This window comes from Thermobia domestica, chromosome 18, assembly GCF_964235325.1.
Source record: "Thermobia domestica chromosome 18, izTheDome1.hap1.1, whole genome shotgun sequence".
Taxonomy (NCBI): Eukaryota; Metazoa; Arthropoda; class Insecta; order Zygentoma; family Lepismatidae; genus Thermobia; species Thermobia domestica.
In genome coordinates, this window is record NC_137471.1 from 179,746,121 (window position 1) to 179,766,575 (window position 20,455).

Here is a 20,455-nt window from a genome sequence, read left to right on the forward strand (position 1 = left end):
TAACATAAATGACAGGCGATATAATGTTAACATTTACTGCAATCTTCTATGGTTTTTATCATATCACTTGAAAGCGAAAAAGTAAAAATTATCTAAGTAACAAAGTTTATTGCGTTCCGGGGTGACCGCAGCGAAGCGGGGTGAACGCTGCTAGTAGTCTATAAGAATCAGTCTACAGAGCAATTTGTTACTTAAAGAATGGACATACACTATTTCGAGAATCGAGGAAACATAAGAAATGTTTACGATACTTTTCGTCTCGTCTCGATTCTCATCTCCAAAGCGAGACGATAATTTGAGTTAGCCTTGTCCCGTCTCGAATGTAAAATGTTAATTCTCATGCTATTTTGTTTGTTTTAGAAACGAGAGGAGGAATTCCTCTTCTTGTGGGCACCATTAAACGAAACCGAAATATTCTTTCCAATTGTCACGTTTCTATTTGTAATGGTATGGCCTGAGCGATAATTAGCTCCTAGCTTTTAATCTTCTACGAGATAATAATAATTATTATTAGTTTTTATTATTATTTCTATTATTATTCCTGAGGATTTGATAGTTCAATTATTAAAGCATCCGAGTATTCAACTGAATATAATAAAACGTATGTCATCGCCGATCAATCGCCATCAAAACTCCTAAAGTAAAAAAAAAAATTGCCCGAGGTGGATTCGAAAAAAGAACCTTAACGTTACTGGTCAAGCGCCTTGACCACTGAACCGCGATCACTATGCGGTATGCGATTCGTCTTTATTCTGGTTACGTTAGGTTTCTGTGCCTCCGCTTCAAAGTTGTATGTTATATTTCTTCGATTCAAAACGTTTTTCGTATTCCTTTTATGATGATATAAATGAATAATCTTCTGCGAAGTTTATATTAATAATTGAGTTGTTCTTAAACCTTTGGTTCACAAGTTTGTTTCTTCTCCACAAGAAAGCACATATATGACAGATTTAATACTCATACTCTGCATTTGTTTCAATGCAGTCCTTAACTGGTCAAAGACTTCTTTATAGATATAGTGTACTGTCCTAAAAGTCCTACCATGTTTATCTCTAAATTAATAGTACTTTGTGTAAGTTCAGTGGGACGGAAAGTTCTCCTGACAGAAAGAGTATGAACTCATGTTTTATCGCAAAAAAAGAATAATGTTGATACGACGGTTAGTTCAATAATGGCCGGATGTTTTCAAAAAGTGATCGTGTATATATTTACTCTCCCTATTTTGATGCAGCAAACACCAATCACGTGTGGAGTAGAGAGAATTTCGGTGATAACTGGGAAACACTAAACCTACTCTTTTATTGTGTATATTTTAAAAAGTGTGTTGCTGGAACGCTTCCGTCCTTCCAGAAGGACAAACTCACATTCTTTCCATTGAGGGCGGCTAGTGTACAGAAGTGCTTCCGGAAGAGCCTTCCGGCAGGACAGAAGCTTGTACAGCGGTGGACACTTCTAAATGGTACAGCCATATGGAGATTTACGGCTAAGGTGTACCATTTAGAAGCGTCCACCGCTGTACGTTATATCATTAACTAGAAAAAGATTTAAAATGTCTTACTGTGAGTAATAATTTTAAATGATTACAATCGTTCATGGAGTTTTCATTTCCACAACAAAAAATTAAGAATGGTATGTGTTGCTTGACAACGGCACCAGTGAAAGAGGTCTCTTATCTGATGTTGTTATAACTTGTACAGGCGCTTATAAAACGTCATTATGCCTGTATCTGGCTTTCAAATATGGCTACGAAAATTTTGAGAATGACATTGCAATAGTTCTAATTTCTCCCCCACATTCACATAGACATGCCTTTATATAACGTAAGAGGGGGTTACTTTGCACAAAATATAAAAAGAGCTTCACAGTACACTGCTGGTAAAACTGTGAACTGTAAAGAGAAAGTTTCAACTGCCACTGTAAGATAGAACATCTAACTATATTTTGGCTATAATGTTAACATCAGTTCTAATTACCCGGAGGGTTTGTTGTTGTAGAGGTATGGAAAGCAGTCATTGTAAAGGGCGACTAAATTTTGAACACATCACTACAAGAATTTCCGTCAAAGTTAAGTCAGTTTCGTAGGATACTACTATGTATAATGCGACTTTGAAGCAATAGTTGAAATTGAAGTGTGAAACGTTTTAAAGTTATGAAAAAGTAAACATGGGAAAAGGCACTTTCAGCCTCTAATTGGGATCACTTTACATCGGTTCAAAACACCCCTTAAATAGGGAATTATTACTACTGGAACCTCCTGCATTCTAAATTTAGATAATTTTCCTATTTAGGTAGATGCCGGAATGAATTTCTTGTTGGAAAATAAATTCGAACAGTGGCGGATCCAAAAAAATAGTTTGAGAGGGACTTCACTTAAAAAGGCTTCGCTTTTTTAGAAATGACTACACTTTTTGAGGAAGGGGGTTTGAAGCTTATACCCATAGGAATTATTAACATTAGATTTAAACAAACAAACAAACAAACAAAATAAATCATGCAATTTGGGTTGTCTTCAGCCTGAAAGTCCCAAAGCCCGTAAATATTCCACTGATTACGTTTGGAATGATAATCTCGGATATAAGGAGCAAACAAGGCAAATCAGTTCACGGGGATTTTTTTCCTTAGTTGGCATTTTTGTGGGGCATATGCTAAACTATTAAAATGTAGTTCCTGTGCCGGTACCATAAAATATATAATTTTCTTTACAGATATCGTAAATTCATAGTAAGTATGATACCAGTACCATCATTCTAATATCAATATTTGTAGACTGCATGCAGTTTTGTGTAGAAAGTGAAATGAATATTGAATACTGAACGGAAAAGATTGCACAGAAACGTTATATTCGTATGTTTGACATACTTTTTTGTATGTTGTGCAAAGTATTCTCACCTATGGGATAACTTTGCACCAAAGTTTATATTTTAATAACTATAGTCATACTAAATGTATATTAAAGAACTTGACCTAATGTTTTTGTTATATATGTAGCTATTATATGTTTAAAATACACTGTTCTAAATCATTATGTTTGTAAGTTACATGCGATTTTCTTTAAAATTCCTATTATCTGGTGCCAAGTAACCACTAAAATATGTCTATAAATAGAAACATACCTCTCTTCAATTATCAGTGATAAAAAATTCTTTCGCAATATTTTTTGAAGCTTGTATTATTTCATTTTATGGGGTACTGCGAGATAAGAGATGATGCAAAATTAGACACAATTGCCCTACCTAGCATGGGCGTCATTTCACACTTCGCTTGAGGGGATAAATTGCCCCCTCCTTCCCCCCTAAATGACGCCTGTGCTACCTATCATTAATGTTGACACCTAACCGTGACCGGAAATTGAATTAATGTAATTTCAGGTTCACACATAATTATGCAAGATGAACCCTCACACCCCTCTGGTCGTTTCCCACCAAACACTACATCTTTCCTTACAGACCTCGATACTCTTCAACATCAGTTCAGCGTACACACAACAAAATGAATCATGGTTATTCTTACACTGACGGGACATTCTGAGACGCTGACAACAGTCTTCTTTCCATACACGCCTCCTAGAAGAAACTCAGCACAAACGTTAACACTTTAAAAATACCTGCAATTGCAGAGCACAACATTCATGTTGTATAGCACAAAACACATGGCAGCGCTTCTTTATCAGCGGTCCCAACATGGTGATTGTTTTGTAACAAATTTTTCACCACATAATTCCGCATAACGTTTACTTTTACAACAATGATAAACTGATAGGGATATCACTCTTATCAAACACTGGGGAGAAATCTCTAAACGAGTTTAGAATTGTTTCTTACTTAATACACGTAATGTACAAAGATGGTGTTTTTCGTGAAAACCATACATCAAACTAAGAAACTAATTGCAGACGAAAACAGATTTTTCAATCAAAGGACAAATTTCACGTTTCACATTGTTACTTTACATGATACCGTTCCTCCTAAGTGTCCTAATGAGATCTGATCTTGGACTTCAACGGCATTGGCAGTGTCATTATTCATCTTAGGAACTTTGGAAACTACGGATTCAAAACAATAATCTGTCATTTTCCATCATTTTTATACATATGCTGCATTCTCCTACTCCTCCTGCATGTGTCTAGGGTTTTTCTTTCAAGTACTGTTTCCCAGGCTCTATGTGTATCAATTTTGGTCAGAATTACTCCAAGCATTCCATGGTTATGGTGGAACATACATTCATCCATAATCCATTTATATATATACACTGCCGGTCAAAAGTTTTCGGACAGACCAAAGAAGATGGAAATATTAAGTTTGGCTTGTAATACGGTGCAATTTTGGACAAGATACTTGGTAGTTTAGGAACACAGTGATAGTTTTATCATCAGAATAACATAATAACGTTATCTAGCAAAGGAAATTGGTGAATTCTTTAAATGTTCTTCTTGTCAAAGAAACCGCCCTTCGCCGCTATCACTCGTTTCACCAATCGGGGCATGTGACTTTCAAGTTTTTGAAAATTTTCATATGAATTATTATTCCAACCGTTCTGCAGAATATCAAACACATCATCAGCAGATGTTGGACTGTCTTTTCGTTCACTTCTGCGAAGCTCTTACCAGAGGAGTTCGACGGGATTACGATCTGGAGACTGAGGAGGCCATTCCATGATACAAGTACCTCCTTTGGCTTGTTTCTTCTTAAAATAATTAGAACAAAGTTTGGACGTGTCCTTCAGATCAGTATCTTGTAGAAAAGTGATTCTGCGACCAATCAAATCAAGTTCTAAGGAAATAGTATGGCTGCTTAAAATGAAGTGATAACCATTTTTGTCCATATTTCCTTATATTCTGTGAATCCAACCCACCCCAGAATTTGCGAAACACCTCGAAAGTATTACAGAATTTCCTCCATGTTTAATAATCGGGGTTGCACAGTTAGGACGCATGTTTTCTGTAAAAGATCTTTGAACATAAACTGGATGTCGTTGCCCAAAAACTTGAAATTTTGACTACCAGTTCATAATACGCGTTTTTACTGCTTTGTTGTCCAATTTTTGTTCTTCAGGGTCTATTGGAGCCTCTGTTGCTTGTTTCCACTGAACTTGCGATGGTTTCGGCACAGCAACTCTTACCCAGAGTGCAGCTACTCTCAATTGTCGATGTTTGTGGGGTGACTACGATTAAATTCTGATTGGAGTTCCGCTGCAGTAAGTCTCAAATTTCTTTTGCTAAACAACACAATAGTACGATTTTTCGTACGTGACGTAATACGAGACCTTCCAGTTTGATTTTTGTCTATGTTCTTTCGTCTTCGCTGAAAACGCTTGATGGAATCACCAAAAGTAGATGGAGTCTATTTCAGTTTGAAATATGCTTGAAGAATAGAAAAACCCACATTATGACGCGCAATGATTCCAACGTGTACCTCTTCACTTAAGATCTGACCTCTGTGCGTGATTTCTAACAATAACGGCAACAAACCCTCAGAAGAGGCAAAAACATCTACACAAACACGGTTCAAAACGTTACTGTATCTTATAATATTGTTCACTAATAATGTAAACTCCTGACATTATTTATGTCTGATAAGGCCTGTATATCAAGGAATTATAGGACCCCATTACTTGCATCTTAGGGGCCTACACAAAGTAAGCACTGTTGCTATATGTAGATTTTACTTTGTTTATTTATTTTCTTACATTTTGGAAATGCGCATTCATTTTTTTTAATTTTTGGGGCTCCCAAGTGCGTTGGGGCTCCCTAAGCTTTAGTTTGTTTATCTTGTACGTAAATCCAGCACTGCTAAAGCGATGCGTATAACTACATACGCTGTAAGAAACAGTGCAATTTTTTTGAAAACAGTGCCGTTTGAGGAATACCTTTATTTGGTTGAGTTGATTTTGGGTTTAACGTCCCGTTCAGCAGCGAGGCTATATGAGACGTGGACCTACTGATTAACGTGGAATCCGAACCACATGAGCTCCCGCCGTACCTTTATTTGGGAACGGGTGTCTCAAAATGTCCTTTCGAAACAGCGACCTATTTTGCTTTAGTTGAAAGAAGTCCGAATATTGAACTACGTTCATAGCATAACAATAGATTTGTACAGAAGTTGAAGTTTTAGGGAAGAGAGTATAATGAAAAGTAACGGCCCAAATGAAGAGGGCCGTTGCTGTTGTATGCGTGTGACAAGAGTAAATTCGGAGACAGCGTCGGCTGCTAAAAGTTAGCAGAATTTATGAAATTAAACAGAAATTCACAGAATGACGAGTTTTGGGATGAAGCAGGAAACTAAAAAGTAACGAGAGAGGGATGAGGGACGAAAGCGTCCAGGGTTTAAATTTTGCAGCCACTATTAAGGCAATCTCTAGGCATTAAATAGAGAAAACTTTCAGAAAACCCAGGAGAGCAAACTCGTCGAGTACAGGCAGGCCTGGGACCGAACTGAGCAGACGATTATCATATTTAATATTTGTCCTATAGGATTCTAGGTCATACGGGGCAAATCCAGGGGCGGCATCTTGAAACCTCGCCCTGACGAACTTCTTCCGACGCCTTTTCCATACAAAATCAGAGTTTAAGCGAAACATAATCCAGAGCCGAAAATGAAGTCGATGCTCGGCTTACTTTCTCTATATCCCATATAAAATCCCTCACAAATCCAAAAGCATGTTCTGTAGGGAGCTTTGCCGCTGTTTCGAACAGAGTTGGAGTGGGTCGGTGGGTCAAGTTTTCTGAGTGGGTCAGTGGGTCGTGGCTCAACAGCATGTGACCCACCACCCACCATGACCCACTGTGACCCACCACCCACCGTGACCCACTGCGACCCATCACCCACCATGACCCACTGTGACCCACCACCCACCGTGACCCACTGCGACCCACCGACTCAGTATGATCTACCGACCCTCTCTGCTCACTGCATTGTAGAGAGTATTTTCTGAAGACTGCTAAATTTGTCTTCGTTTTACTTTCAAGACCTTCATTTCCCTTTCTTTTCCACTTGTTTCTGTCTACTTACCTGAGGTGAGTATATCTAACCAAGTGAAAAGAAAACCGTTCACTTTTGGATATTGATATTTTTAATAGTAATAATAGCAATAGGACTTACACTACAACTTGGCTTTCGAGACCTGTGGGTTTTTAGAGCTAACTACTGGAAAAAATACATTTTTGAATTACTGTAATATATAAATTATTTATAAAAAATTGAATGTAACTATGTGTGCCTGATCATCACGGTCAAATTGCAAAGTCAAATGAAATTACTTTTGGTATATAGTTAGGCCTTAATCCAAATTGGGATGTTATATTGCTTTTATTATAATGCATAATATCCTAAGGAGGTAGTGAGGATCCGAATTTTTGCGGGAAAAAAGATGAGTATCTCGCAAGCCGTTAAACTTACGGAACTGAAATTCAGTGTATTAACTCTTTATTGAAAATAAACAGAATGTGTCCTAGCATTTTTTTAAATTCTCTTTTATGTGTGTGGGGGGAGGCACTTTCTATATATGGAAAATTGGTAGTGAGTTGGTTTGTAAAAAGGATCGAAAACGATCGATGTTATTTCAGAAAAAAATCAGAAACAAAAAAATACAGTGCTTGGCTTCATATATCCATTGCTTTCTGCTATAATAATTGTTGAAGTTCATGTTTATTATATGGAGCGCTCACAGCACAGGGAATCAACCCATAAAGTTGTGAGAAAAATAGGCACAAAATTTGTACTGTGAGCTTAATTACACGGAAATTTGAAGTTTGGATTGTACGCATAATTGTATGGAAAATTTTACCCTTTTTTCCCCTTTACGTTGGTCTACTTACTTTGATTTGGAACTTTGAAATTTCATCCTTTTTTCCACTGAAAACTATTGATAATTCAACAAGGAAATAATTATATTATGATAATTTAATTGAAATTCATCGTAATTTGGTACATGGCAAACAGCAGTGTGGTAATTGAAGTTGAAGAAGCAGGGAAATTCCCATTCACCTCTGAATACGTTCCAGAAACCTCTTTCGCTTTCTAGACGGGGGAGGGAACTTGGTAATGGTATCAAACCTTCATGTGTAATTACAAAAATTAAATTTATAACAAATAAGAAATAATCAGTTTATCAGGCTTTAATTGATAATTTATTCACAAGATTCCCTATCAAAGGCGTGGTAGATGAAGTTCCTGTTCTACATGGGTCGACATTGCCAACTGACATGGTCGATATGGAAAAGATGTATGGTGATAGAGATAATACTTCTTGCTGAGTATTTCAAAACTGACCAAGAAAAATCGTTATCAGACTTAAGTCTAACAAGTAGATTGTCGATGAGAAGTTGCAGAAATCGGGTAGATATATTATCAATTTAAACGACAGAGTGCGAACGGGGATTTCCCCTTATGAATTTACAGATGACTGATATTAGAAATAGATTGTGCTCAAACAATGTCTAACTTGTTGCTCATCAATGTTAATGGCCCACCGCTAGACAAGCTCAAAATAGACGAGCTAGTTATTTCTTGGCTGAAGGATGGACATCATTCCACTGCGGATGATTTACCGCCAAAAAGTTACCAACAGGAAATAAATCCGATTGCAGATTTGTTTTAAGGTGGAAAATTACGAGTTACGGAAAATGTATACTTGTATTACTAATGGCTTATTTGTGTTATTCAACTTTGTATCTACTTTTTAATAACTCTCTTCTTTGCTTTAGGTCAACTACTTTGAATAAATATTCATAATAATTGCAATTATGCATATTTGTAACTTAAATTTAAGGTGGTGTTTTAGTGATTACACAAATTACAATTATGAGCATACTTTATGGAGATGCTCTCACATAGGGTACCCGAGCACCTTTATACCCTATGAACAACTGATTTTTCAAGTCTTTTGTGAGAAAAATACTGTGAACTGAGAAACCACAACCTTTTCCATATTGTACAGGGGTATTTTCCTGCAAATAGAAGTTTCTTGTGGAATGCGTTCAGAAATTAATACTTGCAAGAATACTCTCTTAGTACAAGTATATTTTAGGCTCACACTAATTTCTCCCCACCTCGAACTGTTTCAATTTCCTCACTGACAAACACTTTACCATTTTATATCGTAAAGGTCAGATCCACCGTTATTGTAGCAGAGTGGTGCTTGAGCGATTGACTAGAAATTCAAACTTCGATTAGTGACAATTTCACAGTCTTGTTTTATTACAAGTGTAAACTCTTTGGTCAGTAAAGAAGAGGCCGTGGATCGTGTTCAGAGTTGATGACGATGGATTTTGGTGAGTCAGAGTAGGTCACAGTGGATGATAGATGTTCATGGTGGGTGGTGGGTCACCGTGGGTGGTGGGTCACGGTGGGTCATGGGTCATGGTAGGTGGTGGGTCAGTGGGTCGTGGGTCACGGTGGGTGGTGGGTCAAGTTTTCATTGACCCACGCCAACTCTGGTTTCGAATAGGTTTCTGACTCCATGTTTTGTTTAACCATCATGACAGCACTAAATTAGCCTTTTTCCTCCCTTTCGACCAAATGTTTCCTGTTTCGTTTCGTTCCAGCATTGCAAATATTATGTCATCATTTTGATTTTGCGCACAAACTAAACGTCTGTAGAAGTTCATACGGTACCAACTTCATGAACTATTGACTGTGAAAGTGATTCAATATTTAGCGCTTCTTTCAACTCAAGCAATATCGATCCCTGTTTCTAAATGACATCTTAAAGACGGTCTCACCCAATTTACGAGGCGCTACTGTTTTCGAAGATTGCACCGTTCGTTTTCGCATATGCAATTTTGTATTTCGCTTTAGTTTCAAACAACTACTTACCATTCCTTTTGTGTGGCAGCATCCGGAAACCGTCTCACTGACTTATTAATGGGCTCGTGTAGCTGGGAAATGGATATTAATTATAGCAAAGTGTTTCTTCTCAGAGTTTTTTCAATATTTAGGGCTTCGTTAAACTCAAGTAAAATTAACCTTTGTTATCATTTAAGTTTCTTAAGTTACCCCAACAGAGACTCCCCTGATTTTAGAAACATTACCACACGATTTGACATATGCACCTTTGTATTAACATTTTATTCTTGCACAGATTCCTGTCTGCTAACCTCTCTCTCTCTCTTTATATATATATAGGATGGGCCAAAAGTAAGTATACCCCCTGCATTGATGAAGTATAACATTCTAGTTTGTGGGTTTATTTGCTTCTGCTGTTCCAAGCTTAAGGTATAAAAAAGGTATTAAGAACGAATAATAAAGGACCTAAGTCTACCTGGTGGATAACAGTAAGAAATTCTATAAAATGCAATAAGCTTATCGGTACGGTACTGTATACCTACTTTTAGGCCACCCTGTATATGTATTGTGTATGTTGCCAATCACGAAAACACTTATTTGCAGCTATAACGATTCAGGCGCCCATGAAGTAAATCTGCACTGACAATATGACGAATATTATAAAATATCATTTCTGATGATACTAAGAGCCTATCTTGCACAAAGGCGGGATATAAGTAATCATTGTATATTAGTAGACCTATTATTGATCTGCACCCTAGAAGTATCTAGTGTGGAAAAATATATAAAGTTTCGTGAATTGATTCTAAAACATAAAACATTATAGCTAAAAAGCAAGCTATGTTCGTGAAGCAAATGTTTGTAATTTATATTCTGTGTTCACATTACTAAGTCACTAGACTATGTTCTGTTTAACGTGGAATAAATACTTGTAATTTTATTTGTGTAAGTAACATATGATTTTCATTTAATACTCAGTGTTATTGGGTGCTAGTGTAATTTTTGCGAACCACATTTTGGAAAATTTACCGATAAAATTCAATATTTTATATGAAAAGACATGTTTGTAAAGAACAAACTTCTGCAAGAGACAGAATTAAATACAAAGTAATACCGCTAAATTTTAAGTTTACACGTGTAGAGTTACTAGTGTAAAATCACTACAAGTGCTTTACGATGGATAAAATAGTGAGTGCATATGAAAGATGACTATTAGATGCTATTTTCTACTAGTGGTATATTTCTGAACAGTGTACAGAACTTGTATTTTATTTTTACATCTGGAGCGTTACTAGAATGAAACCATTACAAGTGCTATTTAAACTCATATCATTGCCGAAACCCACTTTTTTCACCATTCCCCTTTGCGCTCATACTCACCATCGCTGACCCAGCCCTGCCCTGACTCGGTTATATAGAATTCGTGATTCTAGAGGACACCTAGTAGAAGTTGGTTTGTGTATTTTATACTGTAGTTTTTAAGCCGCACATCGTGAAGCCGCATTTATACGCAAACCGTGAAAGAACTGTCAATTTTCTACAATTACTACTGGACCCCTTTGAATTTAATCTATGCCAAATGAAATATTTTCATGTCGCCGAGAGAAAACGTTTTAGGGGACAATAAGAAAGAAATTAGTAAAAGAATCATCAATTCTCAACAATTCTTACTAGTGGTGCATCAAAAGTAAACCAGTGCGTTCAAATGGTATTTCGTTTCATGTTGGATGGCAATAAAGCTTGTTAAATATTACATTGTCCTACTGAACATAGTGGATTTGCAATTGCTAAGTATTAGGAATTATTACTACCCGTGACAAAATATAATTATTATAGTAAAATAATTCGGAAAATAAAATGATTCGAACAGAAACCAAGCATATAGCACAGACGAAACTTTTGTGACTATCATAAACTAATTAACAGCTCCTCACATAATCGTTTGGTAAATTGAACCCAATTGAAAGATCAATCAAATATTCTCAACTCTTAAATCTTGCAGATTTCAGAATGGATGAAATATTCATAAATATATCTTTGAAATAAAAGTGAAGGACTTACCTGCTCATTGAGTTTTCCACTAGGGCAATCTCTTCTAAATCCTTTGTACCTAAGAAAAATTAAATACTGTTGGCAAATTATTATATTCAGAAATTTCATTTGAAAATACAGATTTCTTAAAATAATATTAATTTATCACGCATAAGTATCTTATTTGCTTAGCGTTGCAATTTACTCCGAGAACTTAAAACTAGACCTCACCACTTCGCCGTTGAGTTAGCAAAAGGAAACAAGTACTGTCCTAGAGTAGGGTTGAATATAATATATTGACAAAAATTTTAGCTGCTAATGAGCACTAGAAATATGGGAAAACAAAATAGAAACATGAATGTGGGAAAGCCATCTACAATATAATTTGATAGTTGCAAGACCGATATTTTTTCGAAATAGATGGAGGAACAATAGTTATGACTTCAACTAAGTAAATCGAGTTAGGAGGGATATTTTTATGGCATTCCAGACCATGGCCGCCATCTTGAAATCCACCATGTTGCATCGACGTCAACTTTTTTAAATGGAAAGAGGGCGATGTAAGGTATCAAACAATAATGATTTTCTTCCACCTAATCTCATACACTAATTAGTTTGTCCATGTCTAGAACGGTTTACAACTTACAACCGTTTCATTTTTTATTAGGTGCTCATGGTGCTCTGCAAAATTCTGTTTTGACCATTTTATGAATGCCGAGAACTTGCATTTATCGCATTGCCGTAACTTTGTCCTGTAAGAATGCTATCTCTGGAGTTACGTACACTGTCACTATAGTTATTTGTCATCTGCTACAAACAACGAATTTTTCAACATTGAAATAATCCAGAGATAACATTCTTACAGGACAAAGTTACGGCAATGCGATAAATGCAAGTTCTCGGTATTCATAAAATGGTCAAAACAGAATTTTGCAGAGCACCATGAGCACGTAATAAAAAATGAAACGCCACAAATATCACAAAAGTTAATGCCGGGAATATTGAAAGCTTACTTTTTCGGAACCTCGAACCATTCGATCGGATCATCAATATATCCTGATTTACAAAATGCATATTGAATCATTCCTGTGAAGCGAGGAGACTGAAATTGATTGTACACAAGGGAATGCAGAGTGACAGTAGTATCTCTGTCATGCAGTTTTGAATGGAAATGTTCGCCCTTTATTGTATAATCACATATGGTGCGCCAATATGTTTTGTATTGTCTAAAAAATACATCCAAAGGTTGAATTATGCCGGTGGTACCTTTTGGAATTTGTCGCACTTCCACTGATTTCCCAGATGAAGCTGTTGTACGTCGGACCTCTTCATTATTAAATGATGCTTAGCTATCCACCATAAGTAAATTCCTGCTACTTGGATTCGGAAAATAGCAATTCACATACCATTCTCGCAGTTCATGTAATCCTATTTTACCAGATGTTGATCCTGTCACATATATATTACCAAGTTTCTGCATTAACCTATTAAATCCAGTCTGCAATGTTGCAGGCACTACTCCGTTCTTTCCCTGGAGAACAATGAACAGCTTACCAACTAACTCTCCCTTTAAATTAATTAAGGGCATGATTGTGTAGAAATGTGTCATAACATTTACATTTATTAAAAGGGCCTCAATTTTCCTTTTGTCTTTTATATCCAAAGTTCTCGGGCGATGCATTTCAAATTAAAAACCGCTTTGGTCAGCATTACAGACATATTCAAACTCAAAATTAGGCAACGTCTGTTTGATGCTGTGAACGTAGACTTCAGCAGTCTGCATTAGGTGTGGCTGGCGCTCATAATGAAGTCGTGTTTTAAAGGTGGCCACTTTCCGTAGCCCGATACTATAATGTCGTTTGAAGTTCAGTAGCCAGGCCTCCGAGGCTTTAAACTGATCATACTCAATATCACGCGCAATGTGGCATGCCATTCGCTGAAGATCACTCTCTGATACCGTTTGCAAAAGTACTTCACGTGCATGGATAAACTGCACGTACAATGCCTTCCGTAAAAGGGAACTCTTGTCTTCGCGTGATATTTCTTTATTTTTTTTTCTTAACAACACGATCGTAGGTCCACTCGCTAATGCAAAATTGGTTACATATTGTCTTTTTACCGTTTTTTGGATGTTGTGTCATGTAGTTAATAATTTGTTTCGTCTTCTCAACCGAGAGTGAAGCGCCTTTCTTGGATTTCGCTGGTGATGGTCGCGTTTCTTGGACACTTGGTGTTCTGTCGGTATCTTCGGAATCTGTTGTGATTACCCCCTTCCGATTCCACACTAGCTTCTTGATTGTTTATCTCATGATGTGTCTCCTCTAGAACATCCAGTGTATATTCCATTTCGAATTCCAGTTCTTCATCCGCTAGGAATCCAATTATGTCATCTGCGATTGCTTTTTCCTGTTCTGATATATTTGTTGCTTTGTGCTTGAATCGTAATGTTTGCAACTGATGCAAGAGGTACATGACAATGTTTGCCTTATTTAACGCTATGTCGTGTCGTTTTTTAGTCTATATTTGTTGCCTGCACACACTCTTCCTAACACGCAAATGCACGCACCTCATAGAATTACAGACACAACACAATAAACGAAATAACTATTTCTCAAACAACTCCGAGTTCACGGATAGAACTGACAGTGAGAATAAATATTCCCTGCACTTGTCTTCTTACAAAAGAGTTTCTCGCTGTAGAATGGTACACGATGCACGTAAGCTCCTACTTTATACCGTCAGGGCCGGCGAGAGCGGTGGCGGGCCCCGGGGCTGAGCAATCCCGGGCCCCTTACACGTTCCCTTATAACCTTTTACGTACTTACCACTTTGGACGGAGGTAAACTAAAATGAACATTAAGGCTTAGTTTGAACTCTTTATTAGACCATTAATGCGTTTAATTTACATGGTATTGCTATATCTCCAAATAAGTGAATAATAAGAACTCTGAACCTAGCCTATGTTCACTGTTCACTGAAAACAACAACAACAAAACTCATTAATTTACTATTTATGATTTTGTTTAGACCATATAGTTGTTGATTCTAAGATTTTTGAAGGCTTCAAAACTAAAATGAATAATATATATATATATATATATATATATATATATATATATATATATATATATATATATATATATATATATATATATAATATATTTAATACAACGCTATCAAAATACAGAAAAAAGTAACTTATCTATTTGTAATAGCAAAAGTTCTCCCCCAGTGCTCAATCAAATGCTCAAAGCAAACTAATTTGTGAAGTAAATAGAAAAAGCACGTATTAAATAGTTAATAAAAGTTGAGAAAGTAAATGTTCTCAACCATCCAACCTACCCTTTACTATGAATATCTTTGCACAAATTATTGCTAGAAATAATTAGATAGAAGTAAGCTATGCAGTTAGTCTTCCTTAATTAGAGACATGAGGCATTAGGCCTAATTTAGTTATTTCAATGAAACATTGCTCAAATTAACTATTGTCTGTAGGAGAAATTTATTATATGTGTTAATACTAGACAACTGTTACAGTTACAATGTATCCTTTTCTACATATAGTTACAACAAAATTCCTTTTCTGGCCTTTTCAGGGCGAATTCATCAATGATAGCTTCCAGTTTGATACACTTGACAAGTTCTGTCTCCATTGCCAACAAGCCTAAGCTTGATAATCTGTCTTGACATACTGTAGTGCGTAAAACATTTTTTACTCTATTTAACAGAGAGAAAGAGCGCTCTGCACTAGCAACGGTAGCAGGGGTTGTGGCGAGTATACGAAGGGCCACTGTCAGATTTGGAAATAAAGTTTCTAGATTCAAAGTTTTGATGTTATCTAGGAGTTCCCATGGTGAAAGCGTTTTCTCACCAAAATTGGCTGAATATATCAATTTCAGGCTATGCAGTTCATCAGAAAGATCATCTTCTAAATCTTTTGAATATCGCTGGACTAGTGCAGCTGCTTGTTCTTGGATCTGGTCACCTGTCATTTCTTTGCATGACCACAGTACACAAAAATTGTAACACAAAGAGCGCACTGTTTGGAAGCGAAGTGAGCAAGAATATACAACATTTAGTAATTCTTTATCCTCGGCCGCCGGGCCCCCTTTGGGGCCCCGGGCCCCAGGGCTCTGGCCCCTCCTGCCCTCCCCTCTCGCCGGCCCTGTATACCGTAGCTGCTACGACCAGGAATGACAATGGCAACCAATATTGCTGTTCTCTTCATTGTGTTGCCCCTACTACTTATAGTCTCAGTTTGAATGTACAAACGCAAACACAAAGTGGCAAGTCAGAACCACTTTATGAACGCTGAGGACTTGCATTTCTTGCATTGCCGTAATTTTGTTCTGTTAGAATGCTGTCTCTGGAGCTATGTTCATTGCCACTGTAGTTATCTCTTATGTGCCAAAAACAATGAATTTTTCAACATTCAAAGAACTGTAAGTTGTAAACCGTTCTAGATATGGACAAACTAATTAGTGTATGAGATTGGGTGGAAAAAATCATTGTTGTTTGATACCTCACATGACCCTCTTTCTATTTGAAAAAGGTAACGTCGATCCAATATGGAGGATTTCAAGATGGCGGTCATGATCCGGAATGCCATACAAACATTCCTCCTAATTTGATTTACATAGTTGAAGTCATAACTATTGCTTCTCCATCTATTTCGAAAAAATATCGGTCTTGCAACTATCAAATTATATTGTAGATGGCCTTCCCACATTCATGTTTCTATTTCGTTTTCCCATATTTCTAGTGCTCATTAGAAGCTAAAATTTTTGTCAATATCTTATATTCAATCCTACTCTAGGACAGTACTTGTTTCCTTTTGCTAATGCAACGGCGAAGTGGTGAGGTCTACTTGTTAGGAAAAAGCTTAATATTTCACAAAAATGTCTTATTATCATTGAAATTATGACAAAGTACTATTCTATATAGCGGGCTGTTTGATAAATATCCGACTATTTTGGCTACGCTATTGCTACATGTGTGGTTGAGTCAGAAATAAGAAACCGTTATCTATTCAATTCCAACTCGCTTAATAGTAAAACAAGACTATGGTTTTGTCATAAAACATTACTGTTATTATTAGAGTCGGTGTGGTAGTACAGTGGATAGAGTGTAACCTGATTCAATTTTCCTGTAGAGTATGCTATCTGCAATGCAAAAAAAGTATATGCTTCTTCTTCCTAATAAGGTTGGGCGATAGGCCACTGTAACTTTATCATTGATAAGTGAATCGGTGAAGTTCAAAAAAAAATAATAATTGTATTCAACAAGTTGACAAGTAGGGACATTGGACTTTTAATTATTTCCGGTAGACGTCAGAGCAGCTATGTACTGTGCTGCCATCTATCAGAAATGTTGTAAGTTATCGCTACCGATTGCTCGTCGTATTGTAGTTTCGATAAGGAAACCGTTAACATCTATAAATTCTTACTGTTCATTTGTTTGCAGTGGTTTCGATATTATGTGATCTAAGTGAAAGTTTAACGAAGTGTAATACAAGGGTTTATATAATTGTGAGGAGATATGGAGAATAAGGACATGGCCGTATGTAGAAATTATAGATTTAAATAGTATTTTTATTTTTATTTTTGTTTGCAGTTAATTTAATTCTTTATACTGGATTTCAGTTCCTTTCGGCATATCCTTATGACCCATATTTTCCATGTGCCCTTTAGAAGGGAGTAAATTTATATTTTGGACAAACCTTTTCGAAATTAGTAACCTTTATTTGGTCAGATTTAAACGTAATTTCCACTATTTGCTAAACCTTTTCGAAATTAGTAACCTTTATTTGGTCAGATTTAAACGTAATTTCCACTATTTGCTAAGTCAAAACGAGAATTATACAACAGTAAAGATTTTCATTATATAACCTTTCGGTTGTTGAGTTTAATGTTAAATATATGTAGTTGTTGTATTTTCTAAATTTGTTATAATAAATTTTTATCCAATCGAAAGGTAACTTTTCATCGATGTCCTTGTTCGTGCAATACTGTTCTACTCACATACACTGTCTAACCACTTTATCTCTCGTGCTAACCGCACACATGAGAGACCGTCACATAAGGAAATAATTATTTGACAAACTACTTGGTGAACATTCAGTAATACAACGCTACTAGTTCTAAATCAGGGTAAAACTTTTAATATTGAATGAAGTCAATAGCAGCGAAACTACTCTGTATGTCATAAAAGCTAGTTCAACAGAGATTAATTAAATAATAAAGATTCTGCCTGACTTACAAAGAAAATCATCATATTAGCAAGGTGATTTGAAATAATATGCCAGGCATACGACGCTTACAATAAAGGTTCTCTCCAAAGAATCGGGGATCCGGAAACTGTACATATATTTACATAGAGGAGGGCCTCGAAGGAATACTGGTGAAATATGCCTGGCCGACAGCAAAGGATAAATCCAATATGGTCGCCCGAAGGTCATGCCAATCGACTTTTGCTAGCAACCTCTCATCCACTCCCCATCGGCAGATTGACTTATTGTTTTGCACATTGATATATGTATGAACACTAGACATCTATTGGTTTAAAATTTCGCGGACGTGGACGTTTTGAACGCAATATGGCCGATCAAAATGTCAATGTGTGAACGACTCGTGTCTGGAAAACGAATTGTACTATGGCAGTACAGTGTCACTAGACGTGTACGAAAAGCATTAAACGGTTCAAAATATAGCCATCTAAAAACCAATATGGCCGAACAAAATCCCGAACCAAACAGATCGTACTACAAAAACGAAATTTGGTGTAAAGGTACATTACCACTAGTAGGTGAGGAAAATAAAACAATGGATCACAATTTCTACATCGTGTATCCAATATAGCCGCGAAATACCATATAAAGTATATACTGTAAACAGTTTAGGTGGTTTCGCATGAAAATCACCTGCAATTCACTGGAACAGATTTTGCAGGTGAAATGTCAAAAGGTGAGGACATAGTGAATATTTTGTCATGTGTTCATAGCTTGCATGTGATAATGCACCTTTACATCAAATTTCGTTTTTGTAGTACGATCAGTTTGGTTCAGGATTTTGTTCGGCCATATTGGTTTTCAGATGGCGATATTTTGAACCGTTTAATGCTTTTCGTACATGTTTAGTGATACTGTACTTCCATAGTACAATTCGTTTTCCAGACACGAGTTGTTCACACATTGACATTTTGATAGGCCAATATTGGGTTCAATACGTCAACGTCCGCGAAATTTCAAACCAATAGATGTGTAGTGTTAATACATATATCAATCTGCAAAACATTAAGTCGATCTGCCCATGGGAAGTGGATGAGAGGTTGCTTGCAAAAGTCGATTGGCATAACCTTCGGGCGACCATATTGAATTTATGCTGTCGGCCCGGCATATTTCACCAGTATTCCTTCGTGGCCCTCCTCTATCTAAATATATGCTCAGTTTCCGGATCCCCGATTCTTGGGAGAAAATCTTTACATGTTAGGACTGCCTTACGAGTGAGTATTATTTTATGCACTAAATTCCATTACTGGCTACTTACATGTTTCGGCCTCGTCTTGGAAGTCGTCTCATTTTCATGTTACACAATAACGGTTTTAATCGCGCACTAATTATAAGCATTCTGGATCACTGATACATCACGTCTTTCTCTTCCAAGCCCAGAGCAGCGACCAGCGGTTGCAGCTTACAGAAAACCTCTTTGTGTCGCTACGGAGTCGGGATCGAACTTTGGACGTCTAAGGATAACATCAGTGGTAGCCCACAGCAAACCTCTTTGCCTGGCTTATGGAACTGGATTGAACTCAAGACCTCTCTCTTTCGAAATCTCGAGGCATGGAATGAAGACTCAATTTGCGGAGCCTGTTAACCAACAAACTCGTCGGAGAACCTGGAGCACCTTGGCTTACCATCCGAGAACGACCCTTGTGACGTTAAAACCCGAAGTTTAAATACTGTTTGCTGTTCTTGATTTTCAGGCCACGAGCTACTTTCTGTGACTAAATTTTACTTGGGAAGTTAATTTTTAGCTTGTGTTCAGCGTAGGAAACTTTTCCAATGGTTTCTTGTTTACTTCTAGGAAAACACAGGTTTATTTTGTTTAACATTGGAATTAAAGATTTTATATGTTTTTTTCATTCTTCCAGTGATATTGTACTAATCTTATGTGATCATTATAATGGCTTATCACCAACACATTTCTGCCATGTTAGCCGAAATGGGAATTCTATCTTACTTAATTTCCGCTCGCTTAAAATGGTGACGAGCTAATCTCTATAGACTCATGAGGGAAATTTTGTAAGAGATTAATAACCATTCGCACTAAGAAAGAGTGAAATATTAAATAGATGTGAAAACAGGCCCGCAAACAGAGGGGGGCTAGGAGAGCCTGCCCCCTCTAAACTTTTCGTGGCCCCTCCAGACCTCAATACAAAATGCTATTATTAATACTCAAAAAAAAGCTATTTGTAGGAGAATTTCTAATGGCTTGGCCCCCTAACATATTCATTCCCCAACAAGTCTCTTTGGCTGGTTTCGGGCCTGTGTGAAAATATGTAACAATATCACGTGTAAACAACGTGAAGGTATTAAGTTTGTATAGTGTAATATTTTCTCAAGTACTGTGGGAATTCTAACCTCA

General features: G+C 36.8%; 1 protein-coding gene across 2 annotated transcripts in view; it reads right to left on the minus strand.

Moving 5' to 3' along the window:
- Window positions 1-20,455, minus strand: part of LOC145676209 (frequenin-2-like) — a 102,565-nt gene that overhangs the window by 58,878 nt on the left and 23,232 nt on the right. The window contains exon 3 of one of the 2 annotated variants that reach the window (XM_081747132.1): window positions 11,844-11,892. In XM_081747132.1, coding sequence (XP_081603258.1) covers window positions 11,844-11,892 — 49 coding nt within the window. Of the gene's footprint in view, window positions 1-11,843; window positions 11,910-20,455 lie in introns of both variants that reach the window. The other variant, XM_081747133.1, reaches the window with a different exon arrangement.